At 31.5% G+C, this 22631-nt stretch overlaps 2 protein-coding genes across 4 annotated transcripts; one reads left to right on the plus strand and one right to left on the minus strand.

Annotated features, from left to right (window-relative positions):
- Nucleotides 1-1554: 1554 nt before the first annotated feature.
- On the plus strand, nt 1555-21663 carry LOC126878027 (ras-like protein family member 10B). The gene is made up of 5 exons (XM_050640398.1): nt 1555-1746; nt 9578-9738; nt 14321-14557; nt 16631-16834; nt 20294-21663. The coding sequence occupies exons 1-5, from the start codon at nt 1560-1562 to the stop codon at nt 20417-20419; spliced, it is 915 nt and encodes a 304-aa protein (XP_050496355.1). The 5' UTR covers nt 1555-1559; the 3' UTR covers nt 20420-21663.
- Nucleotides 17241-20286, minus strand: LOC126877919 (metacaspase-2-like). Of its 3 annotated transcripts, none has more exons than XM_050640353.1 (3): nt 19904-20286; nt 18986-19337; nt 17241-18898 (listed from the first exon to the last, which is right to left on the minus strand). In XM_050640353.1, the coding sequence occupies exons 2-3, from the start codon at nt 19217-19219 to the stop codon at nt 17606-17608; spliced, it is 1527 nt and encodes a 508-aa protein (XP_050496310.1). In that variant the 5' UTR covers nt 19220-19337; nt 19904-20286; the 3' UTR covers nt 17241-17605. The 3 variants fall into 3 exon arrangements, with proteins under 3 accessions (XP_050496310.1, XP_050496304.1, XP_050496308.1); XM_050640347.1 differs by having other exon boundaries at nt 19771-20286; XM_050640351.1 differs by lacking the exon at nt 19904-20286 and adding an exon at nt 19578-19764.
- Nucleotides 21664-22631: the final 968 nt, after the last annotated feature.

Raw genomic sequence — 22631 nt, forward strand, 5'->3', positions numbered from 1 at the left:
TTTCAACAGAAATAGCCACAGCGATGAAGCTGCGAGACCAAAAATATTTCTTGCCAAGTGTCACGATTCCGAATTCTTTGTTATCGATTCTTTCAGTTGCTGTAGTATTTGTCTCGGCTCTTATTGATCCAAATATAAAGGTATCAAGTTCTAAGAGTCTCGGATTCTACATACTTATCGAATCCCACAGATTCTAATACGTTTCTTTCAAATCCCTTAAAAAAGGTTGTGTGTATCGAGCTCTATAAAATCGTAATTATTGGAGTTATGTAAATTTCAAAAAGTAGACATAATAATATAGAAAGACATGGATTATTATAATCGTTGGTGCAGCATTGGTCCATTGTCGGTATTTAAATCTTATTTTCTTCGGGGATACTAAGTAGCTTATACTTCTTTAAATCTCACGTATTACGTCTGGCTTTTAAATAAGAAAGCATGAATTCTTCTTCTTAATCCTCGTAATAATCTTGCTTTATACAGTAATACAGCTATTATCTTTTAAATTCACTACGATGTCTAAAGTGCTTATTGCATCTCACATGAGAAGGATCTAATATTTAAAAGCTTAAAAGGAAAGTGACTTTTATTAATGAAATAACCTTTTGAAATTTGATCGAATATATTTTCGAAAAATCTTTTTAATACATTTAGTAACGTAACAATACCTTTTTTATATCTTCTTCTGCGATGATTGAAATTGATACGAGATTGGGTGTATTAGGTATCATCCATATGGCTATCTAATCTTTAAAGCAACAATATGAACAACGACATAATTAACGCAAAGGGAAAATTACAGGTTAGTCAATTACGTACACGCGTTCAATACGTTTGTTTAATTACATCTGGAATTAATTACTTTAATGTAGCGTTTATGCGCGTACTAGGCAATTAATGGAAGAACCCTATGATGTAACGCGCACAAATTACGATCACAATTGCTGATTTGCACGTTAGTCCATTACTGAAACTGCAAGGACTTAGTGTTCTCACTGGACTGACCCTAAAAGAAACAGCCAATCGATTTTTCAACAAAAATAAAAATTATTCACTTCGCATATGAGAGAAATAAAACGTGAATATATTTATAAAAATTGCCAACAGTTCGATAAAAGCAGTCTGTGTCTCGAACCTGTTTTAAAAATACTATATACAAAATTATGATATCATTTTCTGTAACGTAAAAGACTATCGTTAAGCTACGTAAAGAATTAAAACAGTTGCAAACTAATCGATTTACTCCTCTTCGCTCTTCTGACCCTAAAACCCTCAGTTTTAATTAATCCACATTCGAGGAAAAGGGGGGAAAGAATTTGCCTCTTTAAAAGTCTATATTACGGAAGAAATTCTGATTTATCACAAATTCCGAATAAACGAATAATATAAAAAGAAAAAAGAGGTGAAGAGAGAAGAATTTGCCTTTTTTTGAGTTTTTAATGGAACGGCAATAAGCGCGTGGTATCTCGGCGAGCTGAAAGGTGCCAGAGAGCGGTGAGCACACGCGTCAATCAGCGTCGATGATCGCTCCTTGGAGTTGGTCGTACTCAGGAGCACCGATGCCAGTCGGGTTGCGAGCTTCGACCGCGAAGCTCGGCCCAGCACGCGGCTTCCTCCTCGCAGGTGCGACAGTTCGCGTTCATGCCTCGACCCGTGGAAATCGCGCGTTCACCTCGATGGACCGTACGAGGAGAGAGAACGACACGCACTCCAAGCCGACACTCTATGGGAACAAGCGGCTATTGGGTAATCAATCTGGAAAATAAAAAAGAAAAACAAATCTGTGGCGCGAACTGTGATTTTAGTTGCAATCGATTTTTGTTGATCTTGGTTTTCCGAATGAACACTTTTCGAGTGAACACTTTCCCATTGTGTTACTTGCATCGTGTTATTTACTTATCACTTAGGGGTAGATTTTAGCGAATCGCGATAATTAAGGCGCATTGTGATTTCCATTCGAGTTTTCGTTTTCGACTTCGCGATCTTTGGCCGTTAAAATTGCCTACCGTTCCGCGTTAAAATGAAATTTTGTAGTACAGCTCAGCATCTGTAAGCAATTTGATCGTATTTTCCATGTGATCCTTGACTGCTAGTACCGCGTCTGGTTTTATGCTGCTTCCTCGCCTCAAATTTTTTGCCTTCACACAGTACGTGGTACAGTATTCATTTGAATCTTGAATTGCTTGGTGAACAACAGTTTTGCTTCGTGTTGTTGCATCGAATTACGGTTTGTTGGATTAGGAAAATGTTGATAATTATGGTTGTTTCGTGATTTTCGTCACGATTTTCTTTTCAAGTGTAGTATTTGCCTTCCGTTCACATGTTGTATTTTTTAGTGAGAATTTCTGTTATCTCTTACCATTTAACTTAGCGATAATGTTTTTTTAAGCGCTGATTAAAATACGAAGTTAATGTACTCTTTAATTCATGTTAGTTTGTCAAAGCGTTGTTTTCGTATGGAATTTAAGAATTATTCAATAATGTTCATTGTATTTCATTTATCTTTATGTTTTCTTTTTATTTAAATTTACTTCTTTTATATTTTATATTTTGATACGACTATTCTTATATCGAATTCTCATCAATATTTATTGCATATTTTTTTTTAATATAGTAACACAAATAAATATAAGTAATTACTAACGAACGACGTAATAGTAATATAAATAGGAACTGCTATCAAACGACAAGATTTCCGATATTAACGAGATTCTTGATTTTCGTTCGAATGTTCATTTTTGGTTGTGTTTATTTTATGTTAAATATTGGTAGAAAGTACACATTTCCAATTATGTTGGAATGTAAATTTTGCTTAAGGATGAAATTTATTTATTTGGAATATGAATATTTCTTGATCTTCTTTCAAGCAAACAATTACAATTTCTTCAACAGCGGGGAATTATGTCTTTGATTAAATACTTTTGTGTTTAATTTTTCATTGAAAGTCAATAAACGATAAAAGAAATGAACATTCGACTGTAAAACTCGAATATCTCTATGTGAACAGTGCTGATAATCTGCATTTGAATGTGAGATTTGCTTAGAATTCAATTTTCGTGGAAAATTTCATATCTCGAAAACGTGTGTGCCGAAGAAGAGTGTAAATAAGTTAGCGATTTGAAAAATTTTGTGATTCAGCGTAGAAAACCATGTTACGAAATTCAATTCGCCTGTTTCTCTAATAAATACCGTTTTTATTCGAGTATCACGGCCGAAGTAATTTCGCTTGTTGGATTGAAAAGATTTGGGTGATAAAAAGGTCAAAACCTCGATTTTAATCAAACAAATGGATTAATATATAGCGCGTTCGTAGGCAACAAATGTGTCCCCGCGATATTAAAATGCCGTGTTACTGAAAAATTTTAACGAATTAAAAGCTTTTATCCCGCTGACAACTGTAAAAATCAATTTCTATTTAACTGTCTTATAATTATAAAGTCCTTGAAACAGATGTGATCGGTACCAACGTCAAATTGAAAGTTCGTTTGATAATTTACTATGCAATATTTATGTCACAAAAGCGAAATGTTTTTGAGAAATATCATCAAAATTTTTGAAATTTCGTGCGATCATAAAATACTTTCAAAATACGATTAAAGATGATTATCGTTTGCGAAGAATCGAGAAACGAAGAAGCGAAGAAGCGATGAATACAAACAAATCGGTATTTACAAAAGGAAAAGATCGATCAGATTATCGAACGAGCGAATGGGAATTTATTGATTACAAAATGGACAAATAAACATCTGAAGAAAATATCTTCGATAAATCGGTATTTAAGATCATTTACGTGTATTCGTTGTAATATTAAGAACCTACAGCAAGAGAGAGAAAAGAAAAACTCATAGTACAATAAGCGTTTTATATCCTTTGCATTTGTTCAAATGCAAATTCACAAAGAATCGCATTTCGAATAGCAAATATGAATCTTCTTTGGTTCCCACAATCTGTCAGTTTTTTCATTAAAATCCTGCCAAATGCAGTAGTGCGGTTACATCGCTGAAAGAGATGCAGCAGTTGAAATAAAATTCTGCCATTAATAGTAAAAAATATTCCGCGTCTATAATAAAAAGGGAGCAAGAAAAACCTCGATCGATCGAACTTCTTTGTGGCAAAGGAACGAGCTTCGTATGATTATCCAAATAAATCGACCAAGTTAGGAAGAGAGAATTACTTGTATCCTGCTACACGTCGTTTAAGCTTCGATAAAAATAATTGAAACAAAATTGCATCGCCAACTAATTGCTTAAAGTCAAAAGAAGAAACGTATTTCCATGTCGAAACGCACGGTTGTCATTCGGTTAGTTGTCTCTGGTTGTCATTCGATTGGTTATCTCTGGTTGTCCTCGTGGTTGTTTGAGCTCGGTTCATCGAATATTCTTCAGAAGAATAAAACGAATTCCATGAACGTCGGTTACCCGGCGACCCAGACGAAAGAACCTTCTGAATTTATCATCAAAACGTGAAAACAATACCGTGAGATATAATTATCACTGTTACACATGGAAACAACGATATTATTGGGCATCTAATAAAAGGGACTTTGTGTGACCACTGTAATAATTGTCATTGAAATGATTTTAACAGTGGCAAATTTGATTTGCATCGTTTCATATAATTTAAAAAATATTACGACTCGAGTTACAGATATATCTTCTATGAAAAGGAAGATATAATAAAAACGATCGATAAGAGAAAATAATCCTTGGTTTGAGGATATTTAAACGATGCAAACTTGAAAAAGTAATGAAGATATCGCGTAAAATTTTTAGAAATTCATTTTTCGAATTTCGATGTATATACCACATAAAATTTATAGAAAAAAGTTAGAATCGATTATTTTTTATTTCACCAGTTTTGAAATATCGTGAAAAAGGAAATGAACGAAAACGTAATTTTTATTCTATTTTGAAATTTATACGATTTATGATACATGTAGTGTAACAACTCGCTATGATGTATAAGGGTGCTGTATATCAGTTCTCGAGGCAATCTATCTCGAATTTCGGAGGCTTTAAATTGGTGTCTATATTTAGACACACCTGTAAATCACATAGCGTGGCAGAATTAAATTCGAGAGAAGATAACAATTAATAAAATCTATTTTCCTTTTATTTGTTACATCTAATATTTACGAAATAAATATTTAAAGACACTACATATGTCGTATTACAAGGTAGCATAAGTGTACTGTAAGGTGACTTAAGTAGTAATGTAAGAAAGTATGTAAACCGGAAGTCGTCCAAAGCCGAAAGGCAGGGACTAAGTTTAATAAATAAAATAATAATAATAAAATATTTAAAGACACGAGAGAAATTAATCTTAATTACGATATAATAATAATATAAAATTTTGCATCTTCATAGAAAATTCGTATATTAAATAAAATCGCATTAATTGACATAAAGAATATGTACACGAATGCACCTGTATCTTTTGTAAACATTTATTATTTATATCTCGTGTTACAATTTTACAAAAGATATTTCGCGCTTTGTAATTAGGAATAACCCAAATAAAAATAAAATATTCGTGATTGTGGTATTTATAAAAATTTCAATAAACATCGAATTACTCCCGAATTATTCGTATAATATAGTTGTCACGAAAATTATATACACATATAAAATACAAAAACGCGCTTACTTAAAAATTGATATTATGTACAGCTTAAATATGGAAAACGATATTGTTGGGAGATCACATGACGATCGATGTACCTTGCAGAAATGTGTTTGAGATGACCGCCAATTACTTGAAAAAGTTACACGATGAAGATATTCCCGACTCCCTTGTTTCCTTTAAAACCGAAACTTATTGCTACGAAGAAACTTCCGTAACGATAATGGAATTTCATCGCATCACTTATGCAGATTATCATGGAACAGTAGATAATGGGTCGACAGCGACAAAAATATAATTATTTCGATATTAACGTAGCTTGCGTTCGTTTCGAGGGTGCAAAAAGTTTAAAAATAATCACAAAATCTCTCTGTTGTATTTTTGCGAGAAAAGCAATTTCTGATGATCACTGAAAATAACATTTTCATTTATATTCTTTTAATATCCAAAAATTTAATTTGTTAAATGTCAAATTTGATTTAAAATATCATGAAAAAGATTTTACTCGCACGTTCCATCAAAAGTGACTATTATTCATAGGTGGGAATTTTCTGATTAAATGATATTTTGTTTCAAATTTTTATAACTGTTAACAAAAAAGACTTGGAAAATGAGATACGAATTTAATGATAGAAATAAAAAGTAAAAGCGATCTTCGTATCTTTTACTGGCTAAATTATGCAAGTTCTTGCCTCTTCCCGTTTTTTAATAAATTCCAAAACTTTCTAGCTTTATTACTGAAGTTAAATGCTCTGTCTTTATGTGTCTATCTTTATTTTTTTACACAACGCTAACCACTAAAAAGTGTCGTGTTATTTAAGAAAATTAAAATAAATTGTTATTTTCATCAGTGTCATAAACTGTCAAATGATTACGATATACATATATTAATATATAATATATATATTTAATACTGTTTTTAACGTAACCTAAAATTATCAATCTATTCATATTATCTTCCCCTATTCCCATCTTTATTCTTTATCATAACTCCCTATTTTTAACATTAACTTTAGTGTTTGCAATTATTTTATACCTCACGTTTATCTGGTAAATATCAATCTCTAATTAATACACAGAAGGTAACAACGAATTTGTTTCTCGTAAACAAAGGTAGCAAATAACATTTTAAATGGATGAAATTAAAAATGAAAACCGCTTGAAGCGGTTTAATTGCCCTAGAGCTAGGTTCCACAATTTATTGACGCTTTCCTGTTAATTTCTAACTACATATTACGAAGCTCCATGGGCGATTACGTTGCGTTGTTAGATTTGGACCAAATTCCATGCATACGAGCCGCGCTACGCCATTAATATTATAGTACTGCTATAATCAAAGCTCTGTATAATGATCTTAATTCAAAAGGGCACAATGGAACGTTGCACGACAGAAAGCGTTTGTATAATAGGTTGTCCAGGCAACATCACGTTCGAACATCATAATAAATGAATAATAGAAATTCGAATGCAACGATAATTCTTTTGAAAAGACCTAGCTTTCAAGATTTAACAATATAGCTTTTAAGATTAAATATTTCTTTAATTCAAACGTAATTACGAAAGATACAATGAATATTGTTATACTTTTATGAATAGTAATAATTAACGCTCCATGTCATACGTATTTCAGCATTGTTTTTCTTACAAAAATAACAAATAATTATCTCTCTCTGGCGTTAACAAAATTTAATAAATTTCTGCGTAAAGAGATTATTAAAAAAATATTGGTATATCATTATTCGTCAAATAATCGAAATATCCATTGGACAAGTGACTGAAAACATAAATTTCACGTTTGCCAAAGTTTATACAAATATTACGAAAGTTCAACGTTGATTTATGAAATTCAAAATTGGTAATTTTTCATTGGAAAACGAATCCGGAGAAAAGTCGGAAAATGTTACCAACAATATTTTAACAGATATCGTTGAAAATAATTCACCTGAAAAATCGATCATTTCATAAAGCATTAATTTAATGTAACAATTACACGATCTTTTCCTTACGTGTAAACGAAACTTCAGTTATAATAATTTCAATATTAAAGAAAAATATTGTACATATATATATGTCGAGTTCTCATTAGGGTGTGTAACGAATCTTCATTTGGATTAGACATTGTTGTTATGCAATAGAGAAGATATTTACTAGTACAAATATGATTATTACAAAATTTGACAAGTAACCGTGGTGATTAGATACTCGAGATGCTAATGACAATGATCTTAGGTTCAATAACAATTAGGTTCAATGACAAAACGGTCAACGGGATAGCAAATGCGCTTTCTTCCAAAGTCTAAGTCGAACTCAACTTACTTGTCCACAGTACAAGTAGAACTCAACTAACTCTTTGTTAAAACGTAGAGTATTCACTGATCGTAAAGACGGTGCGTGTAACTCGCTGATGAGATCGCACGACAATGAGACTGATGAAAACTCTCCTCTCCTTACGATCGCGTTCGTTTATATTATATTGGTCCAGGGGTACCGATAAAATTCCAATTGTTAGACGGTTTCACGAAGCAGCGACATTGTTTCTGCCCGGAGTTTGATTGTTAATACAATATGTGTGTGTCCTACGATATTGATACTCCGAGGCAAAACCACACGTGGCTTGATTTGTCCTCGAACATGTCACGACCGGCACACTTCAAATCCGATGGACTGATGATGGAGATAAAGATGTGGCGGCATTCGACGACAACGTATGTCGCCGAAGTGCCTAATGAGCCATCGATATCCCAACGGTCCTTCCGCCGAATGTTCTGGAAGAAGGCGTGCGTGGTAACCGTCGCGGACGTCTAACAAACGCGCGGATAGTGGAGATATTGAGGGATGACAAAGAAAAAAGAAACAGATCCAATCAGAAGTCAAATTGTAAGATCTTCAGTCTTGGAAAGTCACGGCTGGAGTTCAGAACCAAATCGTAATTAGAGTAAACCAAGTGTTCAAAAATAAATTCTCTTTTTATTTTTGTATATTTTATTTTTATTTTCATCCGATATTTCCTTTTTTTATTTTACGTGACAAACACGTGTGCCGCTACAACTATATTTTTAAGCAGAGATATACAACTATTCCAAACCTCTGTTAGGTAAAAACGTCCATCCCGTGACCGTGGCTACGTTTAGCGACCAGATGTGTCACTTGGAGCCCAAGCCTACTGTCATAAATCTCGGGCAAACATAATCGGATTAAATCATGAACAAGTGCTTCTAAGTTTTATTATTTAAATAACAGCTATGATAAAAAGTCTAGACTAAAGTATTGGGGATCTTCCAAAATATTCCAAAAGAAAGGCCCCGATGTTTTTTCATCTCCGACATATATATTATATATACATACATATACATGTCGATATAAAGCCACGTTATTTAATGAAATTTCTGATTTTTCGAGTCGTCGGTAATAAATAAATCACCAGACAACTCTAATATTCCTATCACCGATTAAACGTGGCTTCATATACGACGCAAAAAGGCCGAGGGAAGCCTAGTACGTCACACGTAAAAATATTCGACTCGTTCATGAATAATAAATATTCTCGAAAAAGTTCCAAGGTGGTTGAAAAATAATCCAGAGGCGTCTTCGATATCAGCGAAAAAATATCGGGCTATTTGTATTCACCTTTATCGAATTATCATACTCTTTGTCGTAAAGTTTTTATAACTTTACAAATCCGTGATCTGTAAAGTGGAAGACCTGGATTTGACAAATACGTTTATTGCGATAACGAGAAAGGAAATAACAAGCGTGGAGGAATGAATATGTTCCTAACGAACGAAAAGTATTTCAGTCGAAGTATAAACACGGAACGAAGATATTGAGGATAGACATTGAAGAGTAATGATAATGTTAATACTTATTATTATTAACTCTGCAGAATATCTGTTATAGATGACTAAAATTTCGTGCCTTAGATGTTTAAGACATAAATTGTGTAAATGGTTCATAGAGCTCGATCTGGACTACTTGGAAAGGAGAGGAGGCGATACGATAACTTGTGAAAACGCTGAAAGTGGATCGAAAGAGGAAGAAAGCCCTGCAGACACTCTGGATCGTGTCAAAGTTGTGTTTCTCGGTGCACCTGGGGTGGGAAAGTCCAGCATAATTAGGGTGAGCACTGATTTCGTTGAATCGAATCGATATCTATCATCACTACACGTGTTAATAGAGATTCTTTCAGAGATAATTAATAATAATTATTTGTAATTTTTCAATGATAATTTTTTACATTAAATATTAATTTTTCAAATTTTCCGATATTGTTGTAATCAAAGGTGAAATCTTTCGCGCTGTGGAATGACAGAGATACACTGATTTTCGAATAAAAGTTGCTTAATCCAATAGCGATTTTAGTTTGTTAAAGTAAGTATAAGTAATACCACAATACTTAAAATATTCGAATTTTAATACTATGTCTGACTTGACGTTCGAACTATACATTTGAAATATATGAATAAAACTAGAAATTGTTAACTATTATTGAAGCAAGTGCTATCCAGCTTTTCATTCTTTTGAATACGTTATTTATTTATTGTAATATCATGAAGCGTAATGATGAGAATGCTGGGATTTCGACACAATAAAACGTTAATTCCACGATGAAAGCTACTATGTTATTAATATTTATCTTAGAAACACGAACTAAACTAGCTAAAAATAACACGACCAAACATGACTATATCTTCCACCTGATTAAAGCTTTTGCTATGCGATGAAGACTTTTATTATTTGAAAAAGAAAAAAGATACAGTTTAACAAAAATAGTAAAATATGTACATCAAGTTTTTCGTTTGCATTTACTGTTCGTTTCAAAAATACTCGATTAACAGCAGTGTGATACAGGTCAAATTTAAATAACTGCAATTAAAATATAAAATTACATTTAAAAACAAACTTCGAATCGTATCAAATTATTATTCACAATATTTTAACATCCCATTCAAAATTTCTTATGGAAAATCAATGAATTTTTAAACACGGTATTTTCTGCACATCAAATTTTAGAATTCTGTTCCATCAAGCAAAAGCTTTTTATCGACAAGGAAAAGTAACTTCAACAAGTAACTTCCACATCTGTAAACATACTGAAAGCAAAGAAATGTTCAGCATGACCTTTGTCGTAAATTCTATCGCAACTGGTTGAAGGGGATAATTTCTTAATACATTCTATGCACGTCTCCAAACAATTGCACCCTTGCTAATTAGACACTAATTTATGAATACACGACACATATTTGCTCGTTTATACTTTCCCTTGTTGTAACAAGAAATTGTCAAAATAAACCTTGTTATCGTGATGCACCTTGGTTTCCGCAGTCTCTGTCTCTTCCGGCAATTTCGCGTATCGTACAAAACAATTGAAGGATCTTGAACGTGATGAAGAACTAAGTACGAAGCGTAAATTAATGCCGCGGGCACGTAACACGGCTATCGCGTAATTAAACGCAACTGCGCCGACGAATGTTGCACTTCCGCGAGATATTTATCATGGCAACCCGATTTAACAAACACACCCTGCTCGTTAATAAAACGTTAGTATCGTCGACTGGAATGAAAGTTATAACGAGCGATACTAAGGCAGCACGAACTCTTTTCTTTCATTATTTTATCCGGTTCTTTCTTCTTCTTTCCCTCCGTGTTTTCTTGCATTGAAATTATTCGATTTGTTTTATACAGTGGATCCTTATTTTTCAAGAGAGCATTATTTCGTCAAGATACATTTCATTTTAGCGTGTGAAGATTTAATACCAAAATCCATTGATACAAAAAATACCAAAAATTTACTATTATTATTATCTAGAACTTCGCTAGCGATTTTCTAACTTTTGTTTGGTAATCTTTTATTAAACAGATTAAGTAGTAATAACAAGTTAAATAAATTGAAAATATCAGGAAAAGGCAGAGTAGTATAATTTCTGTTATTATTCATCTTTCGATAGAATTACGATGAAATTTAATATTTCCTTTCGTTTTATGGATACATAGGGAAATTTAAGGTGTCGAAACTGCGAAGAATAAAATTTACACATACTACTCGAGGGAAGGTCGTGAAAATAAGAAAGTGGAAAAGCGAGACCTGTTAACGCTTTAACCTGTTAAAGACCACGATCGATGTTCGTAAAAGCTCACTGGGGACTGAAAGAAGTCACGCGTGACTACATTTTTTATGAATCCTCCAGACGAATGTAATAGTTGATAGAATTTTATGTAACATAAGAAATTATACCATGAAAATTGACAGAGAAAATAAAAAATGTATGAGTTTATTTAAGAAAATAATAAAATTGATTTTGTAGTGAAATCTGTATGGAAATAATAGGATTTAAATAAACGCGATAGGATCACTAATTACAAAGAATATGAAAAAATAATAAATTAAGTTACTCAATTAAATTATTAGCTAAAAATTCATAATATTTTCATTCTGAGATCTATATTTAATTTTTTAAATTAATTTGGAATTAGATAAATGGCCTCAATAATAAATAGATCGTTAAGTTTTCCAGAAACTGATATCGATTTATTTTTATGCAATTTGAGTGTTATTGAAAAAGTACGAGTAAGAAGCTATAATATTTTCTAGTGAATATTGAAAAATCGAGAAGGAAAAATACAAGTTTACCACATGTGCATAATATCGACATTTGTGCAGTCGATAAAGCTAGCAAGAGGTTCAGCTTTTCGGTTCAACTGTGACGAACATCGCTTTACAAGATGCGAATGACTTCCGCTCATTTCCGAGGCCATTTTCCGGTTACCTGTCGCCTCTTGAGGAAATTGAAAGTCGTTGAAAAGGGGAGACGGAATATAGCATCGGGAAATGTGTCAAATACAAAATTTTTTATTAAATTGCAGTTCCATATATAAACTTTCCTCCTCTAAATAAGATTCTTTTCGTTTCTCGATTTTAAGAATATTATTTATTTAAATACAGAAGCAATAAAAATACGATAAAGTTGTTTCTCTTAATTTTTATAGTTCTTTTTTTAATATGCGATTACTATTCGAATCTCGTGTGTGGTTCGAGTGACGCAAATTTGTTAAAACTTCATAGATAATAAAAATGTCTCTCTTTTTCTTTCTTTATCATCTTGAATTATAAACGAATGAATATCTTTTTAACTATACTTTTTAACTGCATGCATTCAATCGCATAAGCAAAATAAAGCTATAAATGTTTAATACGTTTTCTAATTTATTTTATAATACATTCGCTATTCAAAAAATATCGTATACTATGCTACAAAATATATATTTGATTCTGTGATTATTTTAGATAATTGTATTTGCATTTGAAAAATTTATCGATACTAGCATGACGTTATTAAAAATTCAACAAGTGAGACAAGTTGACAAGTGGTATGTGTAAATATATAGAATCCTTCTTCATGTACCATTCTCGTGATATATCGACAAGTATAGCGATGCAACAGGCAAGCTATACTATATAACAAGGCGTATACACTACACACTACAGACACGCGACAATATTGTATTTCGAAAGTACATATAGAAATTCCAAGCCTTGGACACTTTATCCCATCGGTCTCCCATAGATTTCATACTTTACCTTATACATTTTTCTACTATCCAATATAACCCAACACAATAGCATAGTCCATTCGATAAATCGTTTTGCAATTTCCATGAAGCAATACTCCCTTAAATCAAAGGTTCTCATCCAGGTAGCAGTAAATTTTATTTACTTCCTTTATCTTAAATTGTTCATTTAATTTTATAGCCGCCTATCATTCCGAGCGATTACCTTACAATACATATCTTCCCATAAATTTTCATCTTCTTGCAATGAAATTACTTGTAATTCTATATATTTCTTCTCCCTTTAAAATACAGGTGCAAAAATCATCTAGTTTACTGTATATTCTACATGTATTTATAGATTACATTGTAAAAATTCTTATAAAAATGAATGAATATATAAAAATAGTCGAGATAAATTTTTAGTGATATTGCCCTTCTTGTATCAATGCAAAAGCTTAATTTAAACTAGCAGAATAGCGCTTTATTAGTGTGATTTTTAGCTATATTCTTCATTATAGTTCTAATAAAGTTCAAAAACTTTTGTATAACGTAGATAATATACCCATAGTAATAAAAATTTGTTGTAGTAAATGTCCAAATATGATACTTTCAGTGTGAGTCACTGTACATTAGTCACTGTATCTTATTTTAATTATAATTTATACAGCAGTAGATCGTGGGTACTTTACCTCATCGTTGCATTCCAACAGATGAAAAATGTAAATGGAAATTATTTTTAAAAAATTACCTCAATTAAGACATCGTTTAAATCGCATGAAATCACTAAGAATATTTAAGTATAATATTATTATTAACTTTTTAAATCTCTTCAATATTTATTTATAAATTTCTAAAATTAGTTAATCTCTAGATATTTAAAAATCAACATAGCTACTGTTACGGTCAATAACGAAATTAATTTAAACCCATATAAAATACCATCTCTCTCTCTCTCTCTCACTCGGGGCAAATCTAAATCTACTCTTTGATAAGTCGAACGAATCGTCGATTGCGTACAGCACTTCAAACCAGTTGATAGCTTTCGAGTTCCCCATGAAGTTCCAGGGTTCTCACCATTTATTCCCGTTAACGAGAACGACGATCTAAATCGTAAACCGACACCAGTGTTAGTACTCGTTTATGGTTGCAGCAATTCGTGTGGAGCGAATTCTGCGAGGAATACAAACCGACCGAGCGCAGAGAGACTTTCTATCCGAGCGTGGTACTCGCCGATCGATTGTACGAACTAAAAATCACAGATCTACCGATGATCCCGTATTTTCCGGTCAGCTCGCACCTCGAATGGACGGACTTCCGTTATTACGGACTACGAAGTGCGAACGCTTACGTTCTCGTGTTCGATCTCAGTAATCAGGACACGTTTCAGGTACGTATATAAATACGCAAATACATATATTGTAATGATTATAAAAAGCGAGCCATTGGGCCACTACTAAGCCTGCATTTATAAGATGACTTCCGTACACCTCGCCGATTTCTATGATTTTCAAATACGTCGTTCAAGTTAACGTTGTAAACAGCTCTTTCTAGTACGTACGTTAGATGTGTTCGTACCGCGATTCGTTCGTTCATACGCCTCACGCTTCAACTTCTAAACACAGGAAGATAAGAAACAAAACAAAAGGAAAGAGACTTGCAATTAATTAAGCTACGCGAAAACCATGAATACACATATAATATCATGTCCGTAGATAAAGCTAAGCCAAAACTAACTCACACTAAGATAAAAAGTAGCAAAAATATTTTTATGAATATTTCGGAAACAAAGTCAAGTAACAATTACCGTGGACAGTCTGGTAGATTTTTATCAACAAGACCTGATTATTACTAAAAATATATGAATTAATGGTTGACTAATGATTAAAAGCAATATTTATAAACAGTATCTTCTAGTTATTATTAATCGAAATATTATTATTGGAAGTAATTGCTATAGTCTGTCAATCAATACGGAAGATTCTTTTCTATGCTATCTATAGCTTGATAAACAGACAAGCTGTGTACGTATAAACTTCTTAAATAAAAAGTTGTTCCATAGTGCGACTGCTCGACACTTATAAATCCTAAGATATCCTCTTTATTATATTAACTTCCAAAAATAAATTTTATCGTGTCGTAATATTCTACGGTAGCTTTAATAAAGGATAAAGTCGTTCTTTTTATATCAATATATTATCAACGATTTATTACATTTAGTACAAAGCTACTTCGTAAAAGCTTCGAATAAACGTGTTTATCCCTGAGAATGTTTTTAAAAACATTTTTTTCACCCCAATTGCCTCCAGACACCCCCATTTCATTAGAGACCTTTCTTTATGCTTAACAGAGGGGTGGAAACTTTCCTTATTCGATCTTTGTTGCGATTATCGTTCTTCTTTATACTCTCTCTCTACAGCGAGATGAAAAATATGCAAAAACTTGAAAAAAAAGAACTATCGAAGATTCTCGTTACGATATTCTTTTAATTTATTATTGCGGTTAGCATTTTAATGAATTTACCGAGTCAAAAAGCTTGACTTAGGGAATTTGTTATCAGTTAAGGAACACTACTAGGAAATGACTAGAAACAGAAACAAATGGAAGAAATGTTATTGAACAGATCTAAATCGACTTTATATGGTTACGAATATCGATAGTACGAGAAATAGAGTTTTATCAGTTTTTCGAATGAAATTTCGCGATATTCTGAGTAGGGTTGTCCAGTTGAATACACAAATCAAGATTTACGTATAATAATGCTTGAATCTTCTGCACCTGGTGTTTTAAATTATATTTTTCATGTACGCTCTAAATGCAAAACGTCGTCTAGTTTCGATTGATTTGCTTGATTTTCACGAAAATTATGCAAAAAAGTTCGATTCTTTCGTTTGTAAAACTCAATAATTAGACTACGTGGTGGTTAAATCATTACTATTATTAGTAAATTATTATGCATCAGAGCCCTCCTAACCTATGTACAGGGATATTTCGTCCACAATTAAGTTGTTTGTAACTCGGAATCATATTTTTGCATAACAAGTTTCGCGTTTGTTTCAACGTCTAGTACTGAATCTATAAAAGATCTCAGACATTTCAGGTATCTCGGATATTTATTAACACGCTGTATATTACGATACTTTTATGACTACTGTAACGTTACCAAATTGTATCGATATATAGACTGCGGATATTTATGCAAATTTATATTTTTATAAACGCAATTAGAAAGATAAAATTTAGACAGAGGTTTCTTTCAATTATTAAATATCTTAACTAGTATTGTACTTTACATATTTTACATATCTTTACGTGTTACGTGCATTTTATGCGTCTTTGCAATTTTACATTTCCCATAAATGTATAAAAACTCAAAGCCTAATAATATGTATGTGATACTATAAAATATGATAGATATTACTTATATATCTATATTAAAACACTTTCATTTATGACACGACAGTATATTAGGACGTTACGAGAACAAATCTACGAAGCACGGGATATGAGGGGCATACCGTTATTGGTAGTCGGGAACAAGCAAGACGAATTGTCGCCTGCGGCTGCTTCCGGAACTCGCTACAGGGACATCGTTAATCTCGTTCGGAAGCACTGGCGATGCGGCTACGTCGAATGTAGCGCCAGATTTAACTGTCGTGTTGTACAGGTACGTATGGACTGTTATGGCGATCAGTAGGGTGGTCTTTACTTTTTTACCTACGATATTTTTGTTAGTCTTACTCGCCTATATTGTGACACTTGGAAAGAGAATGATATGTACAAAATTTCAGAATAATTGCTCGAAAGAAAATGTAATAAAAACAGAATATATATATAATAAAAACAGAATAATGTATGTATGTGTGAAAACTTTGGAATTCGAAAATTTCGAAATCTGATGATCTTACAGATTTAGATTGACACATCCTAAACAATGATCTTGAACTACTCACGAAGATAAAATTAAAGTATTAGGTTCTTCATAAATAATACATTTGTACAGTAACATAAATTTATTACGTAAATCAAATTACGCAAAATAAGCCATATAAAAAAATATTTGTTCATTAATATATAAAATAAACTTCTACTTATATAATATTCATAAACTTATATAATAATAATATATAATATTCATTTTTATGTGAGCTTTATATAAATTACAAAATAAAAAACCAAAGGTAAATATGGATAATTTCTTAACACAAATTATCATAGCAGCTATGCTTCAACAGTACTAATTGATCCCCTAAACGGGTAAAACGGAGATCGGCTTTGGTTAATTGTTCATTGGGCCCAACCTATATATCCGCCAGTAAACAGTAAGAACATTTTATACTTTTACTGTACGAATGACTTACAAAAATTTTTTCTCCACTTGAGGAGTTAAGAGACAAAAATAAAACACAAAAAATCGTAATTATCAATATTAACTTAATTACTGTATGTATTTATGTAATACCACTTGGCATATCATTTGTAACTTTTTATCCATATTAGATTCAATCTGATTTACTGAACTTCCGTTTGAATTAAAGATTTTATGTTGAGTGGATTTTATCCAATACTTTCCATTTGAATTGTTTGTGTTTAAAAGAGCAACAGGTTTTTTCAATACAATTTGAGAATCATGGTTACTTTCAGCTTTTAAACGTATATTAAAATTAAGTATTTTGTTAGATCGAAAGGTATCTCTTTCATCTGAATCAGGTCTTGGTGTTAGAACTTCTGAATTATTGAATGGAATAGGTTCAAAAATTAAACTTTCAGAGTCTTCAGAATATGTGTCTTCACTTACATCTACCTGTTTAATGTCTTGTGTACACATGTTTCTTGAACTATACAAAGACACTATGCCATGCTTATTACTTATATCACTGTCATAATCTGTTAACCGTCTTTTCCTTGTTATTGGCCCATTTTGAACTAAAACTCGTTCATGATCACCTAACTGCTTCAATGTATCTGTGATATTTTGACATGATGAATTTTTATTTAGTGTGTAATTTGTACTTTTCTTTTCCACTGTAGAATATGTTCTAAGTGCTTTAGTTATGTTAGTATCTTTTAATTTATTGAACATGGATGATGGATTTTGTCCACTTTGTAAAATATCATTGTTGTTACCAGTTTGATTTGAGGTCTGCTTTGTATTTATGATGTTAGTATCCATTGTGTTTGATGATATTTCATTATTCTTATCTTGTCTAATATTCTGCTGAAGTATAGTATTATTATTTCTCTCCCAAATGTTCTTCTCTGAACTTTTATTTATGTTTGATGATTGTTTTTTATAAGCATTTGTTGAAAATATTTCATTGTAACTGCTACTTTGTGAAGTTGTTTCACTTCCTACTATTTCCAGATCATTACTACTAATAGCCCATTTATCCTGTTCATTTGAAACAGTACGATTACAACTATTAATGATTCTAATCCACTCAATATAAGAATCTTTTAATTCTTCTTGTAGTTGAGATAGTTCCTCTTTTAATTTGCTCATAATACTATTGAAAATGAATACTGTATGATTAGCATCCTCCAATGTTACTATATCTTCTGTAGTATAGTTTGATTGTATCTTAATTATGTGGAACTGATATTCTAAAAGTTTATCTTTTAGCTCTCCTACTTTTCCTATAATATAAGGCTTAAAATTTTGAACAGTCTTCTGCGTCTTTTTATTTTCCTGTTTTCCTATTGTTTTCCTTTTTATTTTCCTGTTTGTTCGCTGCAAAGCAATGGGTATGAATGAATTTAAATCATGAGAATAATATTTTATTTTACTATACTTATGTTCTTTTTTATTAAGTCTTACTTTTTCACTTTTTTTGCATTTTCTCATATTATCTTGAACTTGTTTTAGTTTATTCTTTATGCTGCTACTACTATCAATCATATTTATATCACCTTCTTGATTATCAACTCTCCTTCCTTTATCCTTACTATCTTTTTGAAATGTGCCTACGTGTTTTTTAATGTCATGTTTTTGCATCTTATAATGTACATTATTATTTGAATTTTTTCCCACGAAAGTATATATATCATTCATTGTATCAAAATTTTTTGTTGTATTACATGAATATTTATTATGTATTAACCCACTAAAAACTGTCTCATCACTAAGTTTCTCTGTCAATGAAGTAATTTTGTTTATAAAATTTCTTTTCCTAAAACAAAACACACCCATGTTTTTTATCTTTGCGATACATATTTCATTAATCAATATATTTTATTAATAACGCTCCTGTATACATTTCATCTCAGAATACATATAAATATTGATAATTTTAAACTTGATAACATATTTGAAAATCATTGAAATCTTATCTGTATAATTAACCTATTTAAATATTTATAATTAGGCAACTTTTATCCAATCATAGAAATTGTGCTTTTATTATCATTACCATATTTTAGCGTTAACGACCATAATTACTTGCCAAAATTATTCTTTTATCGCTACAAATATAAATCATCATATTGTATAAAAGAACTACAAATATACATTGTACATTGACGAAACATATGAATATATCATACTTTGATTATAATTTACTGATTATAATTGATACTTATTGATTATAATTTAAGAACATTTACCTGGGAATAGAAGATATAATAATAGATTTACATACATACATACATTACTTAATTATTCGAAACGATAAGAGAATTACGTTTTGATACTTCATCTCGCGTTTCAAATTACGCATATGCGATGTAAACAACCTACCATAACCTAATAAAACCGCTACTTTGAGAAATTTTCGCCCCCTATAATGCCAAAATGAAACTGCTCATTAAAATCTTTTATAATTGAAAATACATTCATAACTTGTTTATGTTAATTTGCAAACTTCTTTTGTCTGCTAATGCAATAAATAAACCATTGATCAAAATTGAACTACTTTAATATTTAACCATTAACAGTTCCAATTGTATATGAATTTACTAAAGTATTTTAACCTTAAACTTTGTTTATCTGAGTAAAAAATATTAATAATGTAATTTTTTAATATAATTTTATAAATTTCCGTCATGAGAAAATTTGTATTGTTATATTTTAAGAATAACATAGAAAAATTATTTTCATGAACTAAAGTACATTTTTTGCGTCTAACAGGTATTCCGTGAACTGATGAAGAGTATTCAAGCCGTGGAAGGTAGACCACCTTCTCCCACGCCAGCACCCTCGCAACCTCTACGATCTCACTCGCACGACACCAGCGAAAAATGTATTCTTCTCTGACATTGAAGCCAGAAAATCAACGTGCTCGATTTCTGCGACCACATCATCAAAAGAAGTTGCTTCTATCTATACCATGACACAGGGTCGTAGTTAACTCGAAGCGGATACGAAAAACAAACGTTGTGAAAAGATCCTCCATGCAAAAGCTCAATTGCACGCAGAATCCCAAATTATTCTCAATATCCCTCTAGTCGAGTTGTAATCCGAAACAGGAGTCCACTCAGGAGCCTTTTGTGGTTCATTAATCGACAATGCAGAATGCAGTATTGTGATTGTTGGAGACATCGAGATTTTTCATGGAAAGCATGGCCACCTTTTGCGCATAAATGACAAATATTCTAAATTTAGTACAGTTTTCTTGTGTCTTTCGTAAATTTAATGCTGTAAGTACAAACTGAAGTGAGTAAGGAATAATTTCACTGTTATTTTTTTAACAATTTTAAAGTTGTAATGATCGTTCGATCGCTTTTCGTGAAAGATCTCTCAAAGCTCATGAATTATCAGTATTACGAGAGTATGAAGTTAGTAACGAAGGAAATACCGAATATACTTTGCGAATCGAAGAACCTTAATATCTCGTCTGTGAATATTCCCACCGAAACTGCTCATCGTGTAACTTTAACACTGAAAAATAATGCAATCATGTTGTACAACTGCACTTTCGCGTCGAGATCGACGGAAAGATTGCAAATACGTATGTATGTACGTAACCGACTGCCGAATCCCTCTATGTACAATTTCATTTCTACGATTTACTTTATAATTCGCTCTGTAAATATATCATGAATTTCTTCTATTCTGTACAAACAAAGTTTATAAATGAATTTATCTCACTTTTTCAAATTCCTACATAAGATTTCAAATAGTTTAACATGCGTAATTATATAAAATTGAAATACTACTTTCATTTTTAGAAATTCTTCATTAAGAATATATGTACCAGAGATAAATTTATTTATAGATTAGAATTGGTTATTCTATATACACCTCTAAAACCCATATTTTGATGAAAAATTAAGAGATCTATTGTAATTGCAAACGTAATAAAGTTCGCTCTATTTTTCTGTGATATGTTTTATTGTATAGTTCGTTGCTCTATTATTATATTGAACCTCGAGTATACGAAATTAATATTTTTAGTTCACTTTCCAATAATGCATTCGGCCTAATAATAATAATAGTAATAATAATAATAGTAATAATAATAATAATAATAATAATAACAATAATAGTAATAATAATAATATTAATATTAATAATAAAAATGATGATAATAGCGAAGAAATAAATGTAATAATAGCGTGTTATTGAGAGTTACCTCAAATCAAGCAATAGTGTATACAATATACATATATTTTACTATACTGTTAAGGAATTAATCACTAGCCGTAAGCGTAGCTATTCATATTGTGAAATACCGTACACCTATACGTATGCAGATCTCTGAAAAGTACGTGTTATCTGTTGTTGTCGTTTGTACGTATTTTAACGTAAGAACATAATATTATTGGCTCAACAATTAAGCGATTGATAAGGAAACCGATTTTCCCGTTTAACAGAGTTCCACGCTCGTTGTACGATCGTTTATGAATATTTTATGATATAATTGCCAAAATCGGAAACGATACACGAACAATCGATTGTTATTTAATTTCCACGATCAATTTGTTGTCCAGTATACGCGTAGGCCACGCAGAATGAATATACGTAAATGTTGAATATATCGAATAGAGCGACATACAAACTGTGCATTACATAACATACAAACATGTGTTCGTTGGTAAAAAAAAATCTTTGTATCGAAATAGTGATTCTAGACAAGGTACAGAAATTTCGACGCGAATTTGTACAGTCATCGAGAGTGTGTCGAATAAGCGTTGTTTTACATACAAAATATCACGCGTTATTTTGTATGCAGGAGTAATGCAATAAAAAAAGAAAGTAAAACAAAAATAAAACACGTTTTGATCTTTTCGTTCATCTCCTGATTTGCGTTTTGTTAAATTCTAGAAAATTACACTGCAAATATATTACTTTAATATCGACAAAAAAAAAAAAAATTGAAATACTGATAATTAAAAATACTCCTCTAAGTATCATTAAAAGCTGTTACCAACAATAGGTATCAATGATTAATGTTCAATGTTTTGCGTTTTCAAAGGCAGAATAATATCTACATATGGACATAAAACTTTATGATAGCAAACGCGCA

The sequence above is a fragment of the Bombus huntii genome, chromosome 2 (assembly GCF_024542735.1).
Source record: "Bombus huntii isolate Logan2020A chromosome 2, iyBomHunt1.1, whole genome shotgun sequence".
NCBI lineage: Eukaryota > Metazoa > Arthropoda > Insecta > Hymenoptera > Apidae > Bombus > Bombus huntii.

Bases quoted from the DNA above. Each gene is read 5' to 3' on its own strand.
- LOC126878027 (XM_050640398.1), top strand. From the start codon at position 1,560: ATGCCAGTCGGGTTGCGAGCTTCGACCGCGAAGCTCGGCCCAGCACGC. The intron at 9,739-14,320 runs GTGAGCACTGAT...TTATGGTTGCAG, and splicing joins GAAAGTCCAGCATAATTAGG to CAATTCGTGTGGAGCGAATT. The intron at 16,835-20,293 runs GTACGTATGGAC...TGCGTCTAACAG, and splicing joins TTAACTGTCGTGTTGTACAG to GTATTCCGTGAACTGATGAA.
- LOC126877919 (XM_050640347.1), bottom strand. From the start codon at position 19,811: ATGTATGTATGTAAATCTATTATTATATCTTCTATTCCCAG. The intron at 19,338-19,770 runs GTAAATGTTCTT...GTTTTGTTTTAG, and splicing joins ATTATATCTTCTATTCCCAG to GAAAAGAAATTTTATAAACA. The intron at 18,899-18,985 runs GTAAGACTTAAT...ATTGCTTTGCAG, and splicing joins AATGCAAAAAAAGTGAAAAA to CGAACAAACAGGAAAATAAA.